The sequence below is a fragment of the Gastrolobium bilobum genome, unplaced genomic scaffold (assembly GCF_033153095.1).
Source record: "Gastrolobium bilobum isolate Gb01-03AN ecotype WA unplaced genomic scaffold, APGP_CSIRO_Gbil_v1 utg23298, whole genome shotgun sequence".
Taxonomy (NCBI): Eukaryota; Viridiplantae; Streptophyta; class Magnoliopsida; order Fabales; family Fabaceae; genus Gastrolobium; species Gastrolobium bilobum.
Genome location: NW_026895935.1, coordinates 25,088 through 45,339, shown reverse-complemented (window position 1 = coordinate 45,339; position 20,252 = coordinate 25,088). Strand labels below are relative to the sequence as shown.

Here is a 20,252-nt window from a genome sequence, read left to right as displayed (position 1 = left end):
TTTATTGTTTCCTCTGGCGTGGTCAAATATAACAAGAGTAGTTAGTCAATTCAATTTTCCCGACTTGAGGACACGATTAAAATATAAATGTAATCAAATATAATATATTTGCACCATTACCTTGTCAACACTACTAACCAAAACTACCCTCCAGGATTTGGCCTTCCTGATGTGTTAAACAAGGACACCTTTCGCAATATCAGCATATTTAATTTTAGTACACTTTTGACATTTTCAAACACGAAACCTTGAACTCTTTACCAGGAAAATCACGGGCACTATATTTTAGTTTTTTCGTTTTCCATAATATCCTTTCACTTTACAAATAGGAGATAAGTTGAATCTCTTAGAATACCGTGAAGTATTGAATGTGAGAATTCTTTCTAACAATATTTTTTTTTTCATGTATATAAATTTTGAATTTGAACCTAAGTATATAAAGAATAATATTATTTCACATTGCATGGCAACTTCCCAAAGTCCTTGGTCAACACGTAATCCCTTAAAATCAATGTCCAATGAAAAAGCTGATCGAGTCCAAAAAGACAAGCACAAATTTAACACACCTACTTGTTTTCCTTGTCACACTATAAAATGGCACCCCTTTCTGCTCCCTTTAACCACCAACAAGCCACAACCACAAGCTTCCATATTTACACCTAACAATTTATAATCTGTGAAATTGAGAGAAAAACCTTAGCTAGGCACAACAAACCTTCCTTTCAAGTTAAGAGAGTTTCCAACAATGAGTTCATCAGGAAAGTCATGCACCCTTTTGAATTTGATCCTAATTGTTGTGATCTGCATCGCCATTTTGATGAGTCACAGTCAAAGTAGGGTGGAGGCAAGCAGGGTTTTATATTCAGAGGAGTTTGCAAGAGCTAATAACCTTCAAAAATTCACCTCATCAACCTATGAGCAAGCCAAGAACACCATGGCATTTTGGATGCAGCGTTTGGCTTCTGGACCAAGTCCTAAAGGCCCTGGTCATTAATATCCATTATTCCATTAAAGTTCTCACCCAAAAAACAGAAAACACATACGCACCCATATTCACATCTCTCTCTCTCTCCTTAAGTTTCTTCAGGTCATCAAGATATACATGGTCTATAGATATAGCTATCTATACATAAACAAAGGATATACATAGAAAACATGCGATCTAGTAAATGCAAAGATCCATGTATATTTAGAAGTTAGATTCTTTAATTTATTAGCGTCATTTTTTATTTTATAATTAGTCTTTAATCTTCTTTCCCAGCTGCTTTTATGTGAATACAAATATATTGGTGTTTTGTTAATTTTGAATTAATATAAGAGCATATGATCGTGTAGACAAAATTGACTTTAGCAATTAATAAATGGTTTCTGCGACGTTTAGAATGAAAGTAAAATATCTAATAACTCCTTGCTCTATTCCTGACCTCATCCTCGACATACATCGACTTCATGTTCCAAAATGAACAGTTCAAATGTGAATAAATAACAAAATAAATAAAAGGTAATTAATTATTTTTCTTATTAATTTTTTTAAAATTTAAAGCACTTTATTTCAACACCACACACGAAAGAATCTCACACAACGCCTATGTTTGAAATTGATAACGATATGTATCTGTCATATATAGTTTGATAATCATAAAGGATTCATGAAAGTTCAAATCCATGTTTCAAGTGAAATTAACGACACGCATCTATATACAAACAAATATGGGATCGTGCGTAGGAACTTGAGATCCCAAGCAAACAATTAGTATGGGTCCTCTATATTTACCTACTGACAAGAATACGTTGAGAACACAAACAATCTGAATATAATTAAATTTGATGAATCGAGTGAAACTCTGGTTTAACTTATTCAACAAAATACTTTTGATTACAGTTATTAAATTATTTTGTCAGTTTCCTGATTACGTATAGAATTTAATTACAATATATTATAAGTTTACAACTTTTTTACAATATCATTTAATAATGTGTTGTCAAATTATTGATGTAAATACAAACCTTTTTTTCATACTAACAGCATATCAAAATTAAACTTGAATAATTTTTTTTAATTAGTTTCCTGATTACGTATAGAATTTAATTACAATATATTATAAGCCTAAAACTTTTTTACACTATCATTTAATAATGTGTTGTCAAATTATTGATGTAAATACAAACCTTTTTTCATACTAACAGCATATCAAAATTAAACTTGAATAATTTTTTTTAATATCTTAATGAAATGTAAACTATAAACTTTACTAACATCCAAACTTGTAAGTTATGTCTCTCTTACACACATACGAATACTATATATATATATATATATATATATATGTGTGTGGCAGGATATTCTTACACCGATATAAGAGTTAGAAGTCTTACACTCAATCTTGATCATTGATCCACTTGTATCCAATGGCTCAAATTACTAAAAAATTTGAGCCCTTAAATATAAATGAGATCAACAGACAAGATTAAGAGTGTAACTTACACTGGTGTAAAATGATCTTTACCATATATATATATATATATATCAAAGGAGGGATCTTTTGATTTCTATGTAAGAATAAAAAATCTTACCTTCTCATCTCAGCAATTTATTTCTCTAACATTTATAGTTTGAAACATATGAGTTAATTAATTATTAATTCTAAATAAATAACACCCCTTAGATATAAGAATAAGAAGTTTTACTCCTCATCTTAATTGTTGATTTTCGTCCATCTAATGATTATAATTTATTGAGTTATATCAATTAATTATTAATATTTCTCATATTGCAAGAGATAATTTTATCTTCTACAGACATAAAAGTGTGTGGATCTTTTTTTGTCTATTCTCTTCACATGGCCCACACACTTTTATATGTGTGTAGAAAATAAAATTATCTCCTATAACATGAGAAATATTAATGTCATATATATATATATATATATATATATATATATGGGTTTGATGTCTGTCATTTTAAATGACATAAGTTATGTCATTTTAAGAGAAAGATAGACACAGAATGAAAATCATGGGAGAGAAAGTGGGTGGTTTTTTTTAATTTAAATTTTAAATAAAAAATATTTTCTTGTGTCTATATCTCTCTTAAAATGACATAACTTTATGTCATTTAAAATGAAAAATATTTTTCCATATATATATATATATATATATATATATATATATATATATGAGATTTACATTTCTGCAGCTACTGTACGTGCAACAATCAAATATTTATTTATACTTGAAAGCATTAAGTGCGGGTAAACATAACCATACAAAGGATGAAAGCATTAAATATGAGAAATCATAATCATACACCTGTCGTAAAGCGGCTGCAGAAATGATTTTACCTATATATATATATGTGTGTATGGCTTATCGTTTCTCTAGTCAATTGAGATAACTTTATCTCCGGCCACTAAGTCATAACCGTACTAAGATGGATCAATGCTGATAAAGGAAGAGAGAAAAAAAAAAGAATCATAACCATTTAAAGATGAATCAATTAATATAAAAAAATAATAAATAAAACGATATAATTTTGAGGTGGCCAGAAATAAATTTATCTCAAGTGATTTGAGAAATGTTTTTCTCTTACACACACATATATATATATAGGGAAAAGTATTTCTCCAGTCACCGGAGATAAAGCCATTTCCAGCGAGCTCAAAATGACGTCATTTTGGGTTATAAGATTAAAAATCTATAATGATAATGACTAATATATAACCCTTCAATGTATTATAATTACAAAAATACCTTGATTTTCGTCCCAAAACGATGTCGTTTTGGGCTCACTGGAGATAACTTATCTCCATTGACCAGAGAAATCCTTTACCTATATATACATATATATATATATATATATATATATATATATATATATATATATATATATGAGAGAGATCATTTGACTCCAGAGTAAGACTTATAAATCTTACTCTCTATCCTAGCCGTTGATTTCCATCCATCCAACAGTTATAATTTAGGAAGTTATATTAATTAATTAATTATTAATTACATTATAAATGACAACCGTTGATTTTCGTCCATCAACGGCTTAAGATGGAGAGTAAGACTTAAAAATCTTACTCCGGAGTCAAAAGAACTCTCCCCATATATATATATATATATATATATATGTATATATATATATATATATATTAGTATTAGAAGTCGTGGCCGATATTTCAACAAATTGAACTAAATTTGAAAAGTCATAATTTTATTTTGACTCAATGACATGACCATCCCAAAAAGGAGAAAGAGGGGGAGATCTGCCAATAACTTCACGTTTTAAATAAAAAAAATCTTAAAATCATCCGATAGGAGCATAACCATAAATAATTTTGGTGGTGGAACCATTATCGCGTGTGTTCCATCTAAGAGGGTCGTGATTAATATGAATATGTGATAATGAATTTGTACCAAAAAAAAAAAAAAAAAGTGATAATGAATTAGCGAAATTTATAAAAGATACAACCACCACGAATGACAGATCATTATGCACGAGAAAATAGGCTTGAAGCTAATGAGTATGTGTGTTCGAAAAGTAACAATAAAGGAGGTTAGGATTTCAGAAATGTATACTTGTGAGAATTTAAACCTTTATTTATAAATATAGTTTATCTTTAGTTAATAAAGACAAATATTATCTAAAGTATGTGGAACCCATCTAATCTAAAGTCAAACCTAAGAGGTATAATTTGTTTTCCTCATGGATAGGCAAAACTCACCCCATGTCTAATCAGCTGCACAAGAAGTGCCTCTTCCTTTTCTTATTTTCTCCCACCCCTTCAATGAGTGGTGAAGTTTGTGGGTGATATCTAATTCCACAAACCAGTTAGAAAATTGTAATATCTCATTACATGTGATAATTTGTGCATTAACCAAGTTGTGCTCATAACCTTTCGTCCATTGGCCCCTAGTCCCCACTTCCCCTAAATATTCCACCACTGCCTGACCAAGATCCTGAAGTTATATCTTAGATGAGAGATTGATGTCGAATTTTAAAAATGTATACACGTAACAAAAAAAGCAAACATTAATTAGAAATAAAGTGTTAGGCAGTGAGAGATGTTCAAAAGAAAGGAAGACTTAAGCAGAAAATGTGTTTATGTATTTATATGCTATTCTCACTTAATTTAAATTTCATTGTTTACGCACTTAGAATTTTCAAGATATAAAGTCCTGACAATCAATAATTGTCGAGTTTGAATGTGGGATTCTTATAATGAGCTAAGCTTATTGGGCCTCGATATCAGGATCAAAGAAAAATAATTTTGTTAAGAGTATAATATATGTCATTAAAAAGGCTTTCTCCCACCGGCTTAAGCCGTCGTTGGGTTGAATTAGTTCTTTATATGATATCAGAGCTTTGTGTTTCGAATTTTATTCTCGCTGCTTCCTATTTTCTTTGTGAAATTTCTTAGCTAGGTTGGGCCGATGCATCATCCACCTTACAAGCACAATAAACTCTCTGAGGAGCCATATTAGAATATAATATAAATTATTAAAGAGGTTCTCACCCAACAACTTAAGATTTAAGGTTGAATTGGTTGTTTATAAATTTATTAATTTGTGATTACTACCAAGTCTTGTTAGTAAATAAAGTGAATGTGCTTAAAATATAACGCCCTTCGCCTGTGCTTTCATATATATCCTAAAGATTGACAAGCAGAAGGTTCCTGCACTTATACTAGCGATTAAATTTTTACTGTCACAAAGTAACTAAAGCAACAACATAATTCCTTTTATCCGTAAGATTTTTATTTTTTTTATAATATGATGGAGCCAGGGGAGGATTAAACATATAATCTCTCCCCTTATTTATACATTTCAAACGGTTCCTCATCACTACTAATTCACTTCTATAATTGATTTGCGGGATTGAATATTATGTATGATGTTTTTATCACATCATAGCATATCCAATATTATTCTACATGTATATAGATACGTCACGGATCGAGTAGCTAATAATCTTAGCAAGCAAGGTTATCACCAGCATCGACACCGAGTTGTGAACAGTATTTTGTATAGTAATTAACGCGAGCCTGAACTGTGTCAGGGTTGGCACCATCACATTCAAGTTGGCCATTGATAGCTCTTATGGTTGCGCCAAATCCCTGGTCTATAACAGGCCTTACATTTTGCATCCAATACCACAACGCTGTCTTGAAAGACACAACAGGGTCCTCGGCCACTGTCTCTGGATCGTTCAATCCATCGAAATCGTTGCTCTCCCCTGCTGGTCCATAGTTGAAGTTCCATGATAGTTGGATAGGTCCACGCCCATAGTACCCTTTGTCAGGAACGCATGGGTAGTCGGTGTTGGTTTCGTCGCAATAGTTCTTTGATGCACCATCAATCTCTTCTATGTAGCAAAAATCTGCATATAGAAAACGTTACCATGCTAACTAATCATTCATTAACTTTAGATTATAGGACGTGAGAAAAATCAAATGAATTGAAAGAAATTCTAAAATGATTCAATCCGCATCAAAAGAGTTATATTTTTTAAGGGTTTCATTTACAGATGTGCTAGAAAGATTTATCTACCACGTACACATATTCACAATGTCTGATATGGGATCATGGTGAATATGTGTCTATGGCGGACAAAGTATTTCTATCACAAGGGCATAAATACTTTTGTCATTTTTTAAAAGAGGGAGGATATGCATAGTACCTCATCCATTTACTACTCTATCCACTATAACTATGTACATAGGAGAGTACATAATTATAATATGAAAATTGTGTATTTTCTCTCTTTAACATTTTTTCATAAACTTGTCGGCTAACATTCGTGGATAGAGTCTTTTCTCTCTTTAAAACCTTTTCAAAAACTTGTCGGCTAACATTCGTAGATAGAGTAAAAAAGAACTTTAATATTATAATTATAATTATATGGAACTTTAATAGTAGATGATAGTGGGAAAACGAGGTAGTATATGATATCTCTCATTTTAAAATTTGTTTAAAAATTCAAAAAAAAAAAATTTGAATTGATTAAAAAATGGAACCTTTTTTTCAAAACCAATTTGGCTGAAGATTCAAACCACTTGGTATTGGTTCGGGAGGGTAGAACTCAAATAGAATCAAATCATATTTACTTTAAAGAGTGTGAAAAAATTAAATGAATCAAACCACAAACCACAAACCAAATTGAATTGTACCACATTTTTTTTTAACCAATTTAAGAACCCAATAATTTTCTCTAAACCCGTTCAAAAATCAAACCATCTTTTAAAACCAATTTGATTTGCCCAAACCGAATCACTTTTCCGATTCGATTCAGAAACCGTGTATATATCCCTGCTTTATATATACACATGCTGCATGTAGAAGAGAAATAGTTTTAATTTGCAATAATAGTACTAACGTCCAGTTTCATGGGTGAAGTGTGCAAAAGCAGCTGCAATCTCACGCTTAGAGTCATCCACAGGACCAATACCAAATTCGTTGTAGGAATCGAGAGCACTGAGGAAAGCATCTCGAGAGTAAAAGTTCTTCCCTTGACAACTAGCATCTGCTTGATCGATTATACCATCGAAGAATTCTTGTGTGATGATGTCAGCCACTGAAACATCGTTGTTGGAAGTGTCACTCTGATAACAAGGACCTTCCTGGCATCCCATGCCACAGTAGTCATCACCGCTCCCACAATACCCGAATAGGCTGCAACATTGCCCTGCCTCACACCCGCAGTTTTGAGCACTCACTTTTTTTGGCACCATCATCGTCATCATCAAGACAAAGGTAATCACTAGTCCTATCATGGCACGAAAGGTTTTTAGCTCCATCCCCATCCTCATAATAATCTCGAGGAGAGTTCTATTAGGAATGGAATGCAAATTAAACTGTTTGATCACACTTGAAGGTTGAAGGTTGAGAGTTGAGAGCGAACCAGTACTTACATTTATAGTGCTACGCGTTGCTGATCATCCCAAGAAACATTTATTTTTTAATACGGGTGGATTTATGGGATGACATTTTTTATTTGTAAATATACTTGTAATCATTTTTTATAAGTGAGTACCGATGAGTTGGTAGTTACCTCTTTTATTCTCTTTGTCACAGTTTATATTTAAAAGTTTGGCCATTAATATTTAGTCATGAAAAGCTTGATTAATCACCACTTCTACATAATAAATTCGTAATTTTTATTTTATTTTTCTCTTATTCATTCATCGATTATTCAAATAATTTGATTCGAAATGGGTAAGAACATAAAGGCAATTTTTTTTTTCCTATCATATTTTTAATACAATTGTGTATCCACGATGTATTAGTATTTTCCTTACTTTGCTTGCTTTCTTTGCTTTCCTTTGAATGAGATTATGAAACTTTGAGGGCTAGGCCTTTTTGTTTCTTCTTGTTTAGCTCATGGTTAGCCCTTGTATTCAACTCCAACTCGTACTTTTGAAGCTTACCAAACAAGATAGCAACAGACATCGTGAAGAGATCTTTAGCTTCATAGATATCTGAAGCCTTTGCATCTCATTCCTTAGACATATTAGCACTTTGTTAACAAGCAATTCATCATTATGGGAAATATTCAAAGCATTCATTGATGTCAAAATATGCATGAAATGTTTTTGCATGTCAAATACGGATTCACTCATACATCTCAAATAGCTCAAACTCTCTAGCTAATGCATTTTGTTCAGAACCTTTACTTCATTAATACCTTCATGTGTTGTTTCTAAACTGAGTCACATCTCACGTGCAGTCTTACATGAAGATAATCTGCAGTATTATCATTTCCAAGTGCATTAACAATTAATTTTTTTGCTTTGAGTTGTATTGGGCTCTCTCCAATTCTTTTCTAGTAAACTATGTGTGTTTTCTAATCAGAACTTTACCATTGTCATCTTGGAGGCTCACATCCTTCCTCTATACTATACCAAATTTTAAGATCTACCGATTCAAGAAAAATCTGCATCCGAGTTTTTCGATAGGGATAGTCAATCCCATTGAAAAACGGAGGGCGATTGGTGGAACCACCCTCAAGATAAATATCTTGATGGAAAGAAGCCATAGGATCTTTTATTATTTGGCTAATGGCCAATCACTCAGAGCATGAAGCTTTGATATCACTTGTTGGGCAAGTGACTTCTTTAATTAGGATTCTGAAAAACACCTAGAGGGGGTGAATAAGTGTTTTCAATTTTTATATTTTTTAAAAGCACTTTTTACAATAGATATTTTAATTTGTAAAGTCTAGACAAAGTTGAACTTATCAGTTCGAGTAGCACACAACACAATTAGATTAACTATTCTCAAATAATTTTGCTAATTCAATTCAAATAACAGTCACACAATTATAATAATGTTGCTATTTTTTTTAAGATCCCTATATGCACAAAATGAGTAACACAATGCTATATGAAATATTTCAACAGAAAACGTATCTGACCTTTATACTAAATACAAACGCAGCTTGACTTTCTTACACAAAACAAAAATTGATTAACGTCCAAAAATCAGAAAAGCAATTTAAGTGTTATAGAACTTATATCAGAACAATAAGGTGCTACAAGCCTACAAGACTTTAAAAATATAGCAGAAAATCGAATAGTTAAACCTGCTGCAACACAATTATAATACTAGAAAATAGTTATAGCATAACTTACCAGAAATCAGTGTTACTCATAAACTCTATACAAAAAATTTAGAATTTAAATCAGAGACAGAGAAGATATATCTTGGTTCACACCTTTAGTGCAATGGGATGCTACATCTAGGTTGAAGTAGTCGTGAATATTTTATTGATCACAAAAGCAGCATTTTACAAACACTCAACACAAGCATTTAATCAAAATATCAAAAATCTTCCTAGTCTCTACACTATTCCAAGCTTCAAGAATTCTCTCAAGATGAATGTAAGAGTTCACCAATTCCTTTCACACAAGAACTCCACACTCCTTAGTGGATTCTAGAGGCTCCAGGTCTTGAGAAACAATCTCAAGCCAAGCAAAGGTCGCCAACTCACTTGGTTGAACCCAACACACCTAGGACAAATTTGCCACACACAAGCACTTCACTTGAACACACAATACAGAATTTCAGATTTATCATAAGAGAAATACACAAAAATTACAGTGTCTTTTCACACTTGATATATCACACTAAGCACAATCCAAACTCCAAGAAATTTATGACATATGCAAATATTCAAGATAATGGAATATGTGTTAAAAATCCCTAAAATTACAATATTAGAGAATTAGAAAATTTTAAGATAAAGCTTCAAATCTAAGAATCAGTGCAAGAAATTTCAGTTTTAGAATGTATCAAGAGAGGTACCAAAAATTAGATTTGAGTTTCTGGATATTTCAAAATACAACTCCAAATCAATGAACAACAAAAGAAATTAAGTTTTTAGAGTAAAACGTAAAAAGCCCCCAAAAAAATTTGATTCAAGAAATTTGATCTCACATGAAGAACCAGATTTTTCTTGAAGAAAAATGAGAAGCAACGTTTCTTGAAGAAAAATTAGAATCAGCGTTTCAGAATGACAAAGACTTGATTTGCTTTTTCGTTCAGCTCTTTCTGAAGCCACGCGAAAATGAAGAAAGTTAACGAACGGAGAGAGAAATGAGCACTCTTTGTTTAGAGTATGAAACTTCAAGAAGTCGTGAAAAGTAAAGACCGAGAGAAAGCTTTTCATGATTTTCAATCAGTAATAGAAACTTTGAGCATAACGTGTAAATGATAATGATACTTGCTTGAAAGTGATTCCATTTTATATTTACTTTTATTGTTTTCAAAAGTTTTTAACCCACATGACAACTAGGGGTATAAATAGGTCTGGTTGGCCTATAGGGACCTACGGCCTAGTCTATATTAGGTTAGACTCGACCTATTACATATAGTTAAATGGAATAGGCCCGAACTTTTAAAAATGCTTATTTAGTAAGTAGGTTATAGATTTTTTTTACATGCCGAACCTATAAACTTACAGGCCGACCTATATCATATTATTTATTTTAAATAAAATAAAATAATATTATTCATAATAGTACCAAAAAGTGATAGTTTAATTGGTGCATGTGAGCTGAGCAAGTTGTGGAATGACCAAGGTTCAATCCCCATCAATACTACATTTGGTAATGCCAAAGCAGTAACCAATTGGCTAAACAGAAAGAAGAACGAACATAAGGATTGCGAGAAAATACTATTTCTCTTTTCTTAACTTCATTTAACCAAAAACAACCTCCTACCAATAGAGTTCTCCAAGCCTTAAATAGGCAAAATAAAATAACAAAAAAAGTAAATAACTATAATCATGCGCAATCAAATGAGATAATGCACAATCAACGCACACTCAAAAATAACAAAAAACGAAAATAATTAACAATTATTGAAAAGCCCTAAACTATGGAATAAATTTTAGAAAGGCTCAATCCAAGTCAGTCAACTCAGGCGCATCATTTGGGAGTGGCATAAGATCTGTATCAATCTCTACAGTAGCATCAGAATCAACATTTAGTGCTCGAGGAAGAGTTGTTGATACTTATCGTTCTATCTTAGCTGAAGATATCATCCAAGCTTTAATATATGATGGAGATTGGCTACGTAATAAGTATGACTTGAAAAAAATAAAAGGTATAAAAAGGTTTTCTTTTTTTAATCTTATGTTTTCTATTAATTAATCTTGTTTTTTATTTTTTACATTTACAAATTTTTGTCAACTTATGTAACCTTGAAATTGTATTTGCAGTGTAGAGAAGATGATGAGAAGTTTTTGGCTATTACAAGCATCATGATGCATTTGTTGGATTCATGCATTTATTTTAATTTACATAGTATAGATTGATTTGTTGGATCTGATGAAATATATGTAATTTAATTTGGGCATCTCGTTTCTGAAAGTGACTTAAATGCATATTGTGATAAGTTGTTGTTGTGATTCATGATTTTGTTTGAATATTGAAATTGTGATTTTTGTTTTAACAACAAAATTTGGATTTTTTGTGAAATTGATTCATGTTATGCATGAAAGTTAAAAATTAACACGCTAACGGGACAGGCCGATCATTTGTTTTTTATTTATTTTTTATAAATGGTCCAAGTCAGGCTAACAGTTAGAATCGTACTACGCTGTCGGGCCAGGTCAATTAAAATTTTTTGACATAGGCTTAGGCTTTTCGGAACAAAGTTCGACCCAACCTAACTCATTTTTACCCCTAATGACAACACAAGGGTGCTTATCCTGATCACTTTCAAATTGAAATTTTTGTAAAGCTATTCTATTTTGTTATAATGTTTAGGGGAAGGTTATATTTACAAACTTTTTGTTTACAAACTCTTACAAACTACACTAAGTATGACCGGTCATACTTCAATCAAGAGTATATGACCGGTCATACTTCAATCAAGAGTATATGACCGGTCATACTTAGTGTAATTTGTAAAAAAAAATTATGAACGAATCTTCTCACTATTATTTATTCAATTAATTTACTTCGAAAAGTCAAAGTATCTAACCAACGCATGTAAAGTAGTGTTTGGTTGGAGGTATCTTGAGAGATAGATGGGTATTTGAGATTGGGAATCTAGGTATATCATGTTTGGTAGAAGAGATTGCAATATTTTCTCACCAATTTCATTCCCCCAGCAATCCATGTTAGCCTATAAATTTGCACAAAATACATTGGCACAAATACCACTTGGCATGTGGTATTTGGAATTGCCCAGCTAAATGGAACAAAAAACAACAATGTGTTGACAATCATACCCTCATAATCTAAACCATAACTGCAACTAATGCCTCACGATAATAGTATGGTAATGCAAATCACACAGACTCAAAAAATACAAATGGACAGAGGTCATAGATACAGACTCACGGACCTTTTTGGTAAAGGTTATTGAAATTCAAAAATTTTAAAAGGGTTTTTTGGTAATTGCAACTCATTTTTCCATCAATATTTTATCTTCAACCAAACATAGACTTACAAAATTTAACTCAATTTTCCCAATAAAATTTTGACCAACCAAACAACTTTTTTTCAATTTTCTTACCAAACTTACTTTCCCACCATATCCCTATCAATTATATTTTCCTGGTATTCAAAATTTTTCTCCTCAACCAAACGCCCCCTAACAATTTTTGAGATTCAAAAACTGTTGCTTTCTCTTTCAATTTTATAAGACTACTTTTTATCTTAGTTTTTATATTTTATTAAAACTGATTGTTTAAATTATTTATTTAAATGATTTCGATTTTAATAAAATATTAATTATTATTTTAATATGAAATGCATTATTAATTTTAATATAAAATGCATGTAATGCAATGGAACTTAGGATATGACATTTGTGATATAAAGAGTGTGTTATAAAAATGTAACCTATAACCTTCAAAGTTTCGATTTAAGATCTTCACTCTTGTCTTTGTCAACATCAAAATGTCTTTTAGCATATAGTAGGTCCCTCAATATACACTAAAACAATATAATTTCATTTAAAATGACACAAAATTATATCAGACAAATACTTTTCACCTATTTTTAATACAATTGCGTATCTAGAGTTCAAATTTGACAATATTAGTTAAAGTTGAAATAACCTCATCCAATTCATTCGATGGCATAAAGTTTTGCTTCTTACTTATTCTTGGAAGTACGTACGTGATGTACCATTGTGGTCTATTGATGGTATTGTCTTGAATGCCATAAAAAAGACTCATAATTGGTGATGTTGTCTATCATGCACCAGCACTTCAAAAATTATGACGTGTCATGTCGGAGACTTTGCGACACTCTCCGATCGACACTCCAATGCATGATGCAGAGACTCAATAAAAGATTCAAAAATTATGTTGCGTTACGTTTTTAGTTCCAACTAATAGATTTTTTGGATTACGATTATCATTTTATTGAATTTAATATAAATATTTGTGATATCTATGTTTCCTTACAAAATTAATAGGTATTATAAGTTTAATTTTATTTTTTGTTAAGTTATTGAATATTAAATATAATATACACTATATAAATTAAAATATTATTTAATATCAAAATATATCCTAACGTATCGAAATCTAATTTTTTTTACATTAACATATCAAAATATCGTGTTGTATCGTATCCTATCATGGCGTGTCTCATATTCCGTATCAATATAACGTCGGTACACCATGGATTTGTAGTGGTCTTCGCTTACTTTACCCGTAAAAAGCGAACACGGGAGTGGAGTGTTCCCCGTTTAATGTTTATTTAGTTCATTAGTTGCCTTACATCACTTGCCACCTTGCTTGCATTTAAATAATTAAATACATAATATCTTCAAATCTAGCGGTTTTCATTGGAAAGGTACATGTAATAAATATTACTGTAAATTTTTTTTGATCAAATTTGTAATATTCGGATAATATTTTGTCCTCCTAACATTTGTTAATAAGTTTTATTCCTCGTCTGTACCGTTAATTTCCTTTCATTTTATGATTATGGTTTATTTAGAATTAATAATTAATTACAGTCATTAGGAGTGTGCATGACAATTTTCTCAGAATCAATTCTTTTTTAATTTCTATTCTTGGAAATAAAAATGGATAGAAAACTCGTTTGGTAAAACTGATTTATTTTTTGTTCCCGGGATGAACCGGTTTAATTTTTGTGCTGGGGAACAAAAAAAAAGAATAAAAAAATTCTGCCTTTTTGTTCCCTAGCACAAAACGAAAAAAACTTGTCTCTCTCAATTACTTTTCACCACTACCATCGTCACCACCACCACTACCATCCCGACACGATCACCCATACTATTGTCACTGTACCACTAGTGTTGTTGTCACCACCACCATGATTCCACCGCACCATCTCCACCCACCACCACATCACCACCACCACCACCATCGCCACTATTGCTGCAGCCACTATCGTCACCACCACCACCATGCCACCGCCACCGCTACCAATCACCACCACCATTGACGCAGCCATTGCCGTCACCACCGCCACTAACTACCACCACCTTCGTTGCAAACACTGCTGTTTCCACCACCACCATGTCATTACTACCACCGCCACCACTGCCGCAGCCACCACCACCATTGTCGCAGCCACTGTCGTCACCACCACCACCACCACCATCGTTGCAACCACAGCCGTCACCACCACCACCATTATCACCACCACACCACCAACTACCCTCACCATCGTCGCAGCCACTGCTGTCTCCAGCACCACCATGTCATTACTACCATCGTCGTCGTCGACACCACCATCGCTGCAACCACTATCGTCACCACTACCTCCAGGCCACCGCCACCATCCTCACAGCCACTGTCGTCACCATCGCCACCATTACCATTGCCACCACCGCCACCAACTACCGCCACTGTCGTCGCAGCCACTGCTATCTCCCCACCACTATACTGCCACCGCTACCACCACCATTGCCGTCACCACCACCACCATCGCCACCACTACAGCCGCCGCCCCTGCCACCACCATTACCATCGCACTATTACCACCACCACACCATATGGAAAAGAAAGTGTAATCTGAAAAAAAAATTATGCTTAATAGGAATTATATTTTATTATATTATTTGTTATGTTATCAAATGCAATTCTCATTCTCGGAATAAAAATAGAATATGTTATCAAATATTTTTTTTTTCTTATAAACTGTTCCAAGGCACAGAAATAGAAAAGAATTGTTTCTTTTCAGAAATAGTGCTAGGGAATAGAATGATTGTCATGCATACCCTAGATAAACGAGAATCAACTATTGAAATAGAAAGTAAGATTTATTTATCTTACCTTGAATTCAAAAGATGCTTCCTTATAATAATAATAATAAATTAAGTTCAACGACAGTATGAAAATTCAAGTTTATAAGTCAATATTGAAATTATAACTGGTAAGGTCAAACTATATTAGACCAAACAATATTGGATTCGCCATTTCTAGGTTGCTATAATTATTATGTTGATATTTTTTTTATACGTGGGTAATATTAATTAATTAATTTTGTGTTTAAAATTAATTGGATTAATAGATATTCCAATTCTATTATTTTGATTAGTTCATTGTGATCATATTGAATTGGGCTTATTACATCTGTTAGTATTGGACCTAGTTAGGCAGTAATGTAGATTTTAGTGTGACACTGGTTTAATTTCATAATGGGTGGACCCAGTAGACACAAACTTTTTTTAGATATCTGACTAGGTATCCTCTTTAGTCTATTTATATTTGGATTAAACCCTATGAGCGATTATGCTTCATCGCAAGAAGATTGCCACTTTCTGAATAGACAATACAGAGAAAGATCTTGACATATAATTTTTCCAAGATATGCATAATCTCAACTTTAATTTTATATTATTTGATATTTTATAATCATATACGTTATTCTAATTGTCATTCATCCATCAAATCCAATCTCCTGCACAAGTCAAGTGGTGAATGCAATAGGCCTAACAAATCAAAATTATACATAAGTGTAAGTTCTTTCGTGCTAATTTAGTCAAAAAAAATTTCATTGTTGTTTCGTTTATATAATTGATATATCAAAGTTTGCAGGAGTTTGAAAGGTTTGAGAATGAAAGTATGTTTGTTGGTGGTAAGAGTGAATTAAATCTTTATTTGGATGAACCAAAAGCTAAATATGGTGATGGGGAGGATTTTGACGTGCTTAATTATTGGAAGCACAATAAGAATAGATTTCCCACAATCTCTATTATGGCCCGAGATGTGCTAAGTATTCCAATTACTACAGTGGCATCAGAATCGGCTTTTAGTATCGGGGGGCGTGTTCTTACCAAATATAGAAGTTCCACTCTTCCTGAAAATGTCCAAATGTTGATTTGCACTAGGAATTGGTTGCATGGTTTTCTCGAGAATCCTAATTGAGTAGATGCTTTGAGTTATTATGCTTAATATTTTATAAGCAGATGTAATATTGCTTGGTTATGTTGGGATTGATTGTATAATTGAGTAGTTTTGTTTTACTTGGTTATGAGTTTTAGATGAAGGTGATTCTAATACTAGTGATCATGAAACAACATCATAAGCCAATGTGCATCAAGAAGTTCAAATTGAAGATTAGAGAGGTATTTATGTTAATTGAGTTTATATATTTATGTTAATTGTACAGATTTGAGCAAGTGGAACTATTTGTCGATCACAGTGGCTTGGGAATAGGTTTGTATGTTCTATGAAAGATGAAAATACGTCATTGCCTTGTTAATTAATTACGAAATTATATTGTTTCTGTTGTTACTTTGTTTCCTTTCAACAATGGAAGGCAATTAGAGATTGTAGGTTTGAAATCACTGGAGTGACAGTGAGACTCGGCATTTCATTTTGTTTGAAAGGAAAGGCTCATTACGTTTGATAATTATGATGCTTTGATTGATTATTGTGATATTGGCCTCGTTTGGTATTATGCTTATAATGTTGATGTATGCTTGTAAAACCGTTACCTGTGGTTTTATTGCCAAGACACCGAGGAATTATGTTTTGACTTATACTATTTTGTAAACATACATGTAAAATTCAATCATAATCTCATTGTTTTGTTCACTTGCAACTCAGATTTCTAACGCTCTAGTTGTATCTACATTGAGGAGATTACAAGAAGGTCTTGGATCATGGCCATCCAAGGCAAAAGGAGAACTTTGCACAAAGAGGATGTGGCCTCTGCTGTTATAGACATTGATATCTTTGACTTTTTGATCAATTGGTTTCTAATTATGGAAAACCTTTAGTTGGTGTTGCTGGCTGCTGCCACTGTCATGGAAAAAATCTGTCTTAGTTATACATTTGCTGGCTGCTGCCACTGTCATGGAAAAAATCTGTCTTAGTTATACATTCTCTTTACTCAAATGAAGTTGTCTTATAGTTAGTTCATCGAACTATTTGATTCATGGAAAAAAAATATGTAGTTGCCTCCCAAATTTTTATGGAAATTTATTTCATTTTGTCCAGCATTTGTATCTGATTGTTTTATAAGATTTTAGGTTAAATAAAATCAAATTGGTTGGAAAACCAAGTTGGAACTTGGTATAGGTTGTTGCTTGAGATTGGAAAATTACCAACAGTTTAATAAAAATTAAGTATGAGCTTTTTTGTTCAACAAAAAAAATACACATTAAATTTTTGAAGGCCCACGAACTGGCCCTAACCCATAGGACTTTTGGCCCATGTGGTCCCATATAATTGTTGGCTTTTTGGCCCTAACCTACATGGGCTAGGGTTAAATGGGCCGGGCCGGGCCATTTTGACAACTCTAAACGTGGAACTCATGTAATGATCTAAGCTTATTGGGCCTCGATATTAGGACCAAAGAAAAAATAATTTATTTGAGATTACTGCCAATTGCAAGTCTTGTTAGTAAAATAAAGTGAATGTGCGTAAAATATAACCCTTGGTCTGTGCTTTCATCTTTTTGGCTTGAATGGTTTTCTCACATCCTAAAGATTGACAAGCAGCTGGTTCTTGCACTTTACATCAATGTTGGTTTGATTATTTTTTTCTCTCTCCCATCCTTAAGATTAAGAAGCTGACAACCAGTCAACAAGAAGACACGGATTGAAGAAAAACTTAGAATTATCAAATTAAATAAATGTCCCAGTTCTTCGAGACCTGAAGTTGCGTGAACAATATCAGCATAAGAGACAACCACCAAACGAGCTTGTTTATGACGGCGTATTCCAAATAATACTATTCATTGAATTTTAAATGCTTTTCTTAATCGTTAAAATATTAACTACGTTTATACTTTTATTTAATCTTTTCTTTGTTAATTCCTTTATGAATGATCTTGAATCATTTGTTAACAAAATTCCAAATTTATTTAATAAATTCATTTCGCAAAAAGTATTGATTAAATGATACTATCATATTTATTTATTTTAATTTATTTTTAAGTTAATCCAACTCTAATTATTTTTTTGAGACAAATTGACTCCCTTGATATCTTTACAAATTTTGACTCTTTGAGCCGGACTAATCTAGAGTACGGGACGAGAAACTCCTCCCAAACATATGACATCTTTCCCCTTATTTAGTACCCTTGCTACAAATTTTTTGTTTTTTCCTATTGTATTAGCTATTAAATTTTTACTGTCACAGAGTAACTACAGAAACATAATATCTTCTATCCTTAAGATTTTTTTGTTTGTTTATAATATGATGGAGCGGGGGAGGATTAAACATATAATCTCTCCCCTTATTTATACGTATCTAACGGTTCCTCACTACTAATACACTTCTATCATTGATTTGCGGGATTGAATACCATGTATGATGTGTTTTTATCACATAACATCATATCCAATATTATTCTACATATATATATAGATACGTCTCCGAGTAGCTATATAATAACTTAGCAATCAAGGTTATCACCAGCATCAACACCGAGTTGTGAACAATATTCGGTATAGTAATCAACGCGAGCCTGAACCGTGTCGGGGTTGGCACCATGACATTCAAGTTCGCCATTGATAGCTCTTATGGTTGCGCCAAATCCTTGGTTTTTAACAGGGCTCACATTTTGCATCCAATACCACAATGCTGTCTTGAAAGACACAACAGGGTCCTCGGCCACTGTCTCTGGATCGTTCAATCCATCGAAATCGTTTCTCTCCCCTGCTGGTCCATAGTTGTAGTTCCATGATAGTTGGATAGGTCCACGCCCATAGTACCCTTTTTCAGGGGCACATGGGTATTCGGTGTTGGTTTCGTCGCAATAGTTCTTTGATGCACCCTCAATCTCTTCTATGTAGCAAAAATCTGCATATAAAAAACGTGACCATTCTAACTAATCGTTCATTATTAACTTTATATATACACATGCTGCATGTAGAAGAGAAATAGTTTTAATTTGCAATAATAGTACTAACGTCCAGTTTCATGGGTGAAGTGTGCAAAAGCAGCTGCAATCTCACGCTTAGAGTCATCCACAGGACCAATACCAAAGTTGTTGTAGGAATCGAGAGCACTGAGGAAAGCATCTCGAGTGTAGAAGTTCTTCCCTTCACAACTAGTAGCATCTGCTTGATCAATTATTCCATCGAAGAATTCTTGTGTGACGATCTCAGCCACTGAAACATCATTGGGTACTGTATCACTCTGATTAGCACTCGCTTTTTTTGGCACAATCATCATCATCAAGATAAAGGTAACCACTAGTCCTATGATGGCACGAAAGGTTTTTAACTCCCTCCCCATCCTCATCATAATCTTGAGGAGAGTTCTATATATTAGGAATGGAATGCAAATCAAACTGTTTGAT

The 20,252-nt window shown here is 32.7% G+C and overlaps 2 protein-coding genes across 2 annotated transcripts; both read right to left on the bottom strand.

The window, feature by feature from the left end:
• Positions 1-5,975: 5,975 nt before the first annotated feature.
• LOC133296874 (endochitinase PR4-like) lies at positions 5,976-7,989 on the bottom strand. Its single transcript, XM_061495916.1, has 3 exons — positions 7,968-7,989; positions 7,379-7,762; positions 5,976-6,382 (listed from the first exon to the last, which is right to left on the bottom strand). Exons 1-3 carry the CDS (start codon positions 7,987-7,989, stop codon positions 5,976-5,978), a joined length of 813 nt encoding a protein of 270 aa, XP_061351900.1.
• An 11,198-nt stretch (positions 7,990-19,187) lies between these two features.
• LOC133296875 (endochitinase PR4-like) lies at positions 19,188-20,252 on the bottom strand. Its single transcript, XM_061495918.1, has 2 exons — positions 19,861-20,252; positions 19,188-19,750 (listed from the first exon to the last, which is right to left on the bottom strand). Exons 1-2 carry the CDS (start codon positions 20,195-20,197, stop codon positions 19,344-19,346), a joined length of 744 nt encoding a protein of 247 aa, XP_061351902.1. The 5' UTR covers positions 20,198-20,252; the 3' UTR covers positions 19,188-19,343.

Bases quoted from the DNA above. Each gene is read 5' to 3' on its own strand.
- LOC133296874 (XM_061495916.1), bottom strand. From the start codon at position 7,989: ATGTCATCCCATAAATCCACCC. The intron at 7,763-7,967 runs GTATTAAAAAAT...TGATAGGACTAG, and splicing joins GTCATCCCATAAATCCACCC to TGATTACCTTTGTCTTGATG. The intron at 6,383-7,378 runs GTTAGTACTATT...TTCTATATGCAG, and splicing joins CTTCACCCATGAAACTGGAC to ATTTTTGCTACATAGAAGAG.
- LOC133296875 (XM_061495918.1), bottom strand. From the start codon at position 20,197: ATGATGAGGATGGGGAGGGAGTTAAAAACCTTTCGTGCCATCATAGGA. The intron at 19,751-19,860 runs GTTAGTACTATT...TTTTATATGCAG, and splicing joins CTTCACCCATGAAACTGGAC to ATTTTTGCTACATAGAAGAG.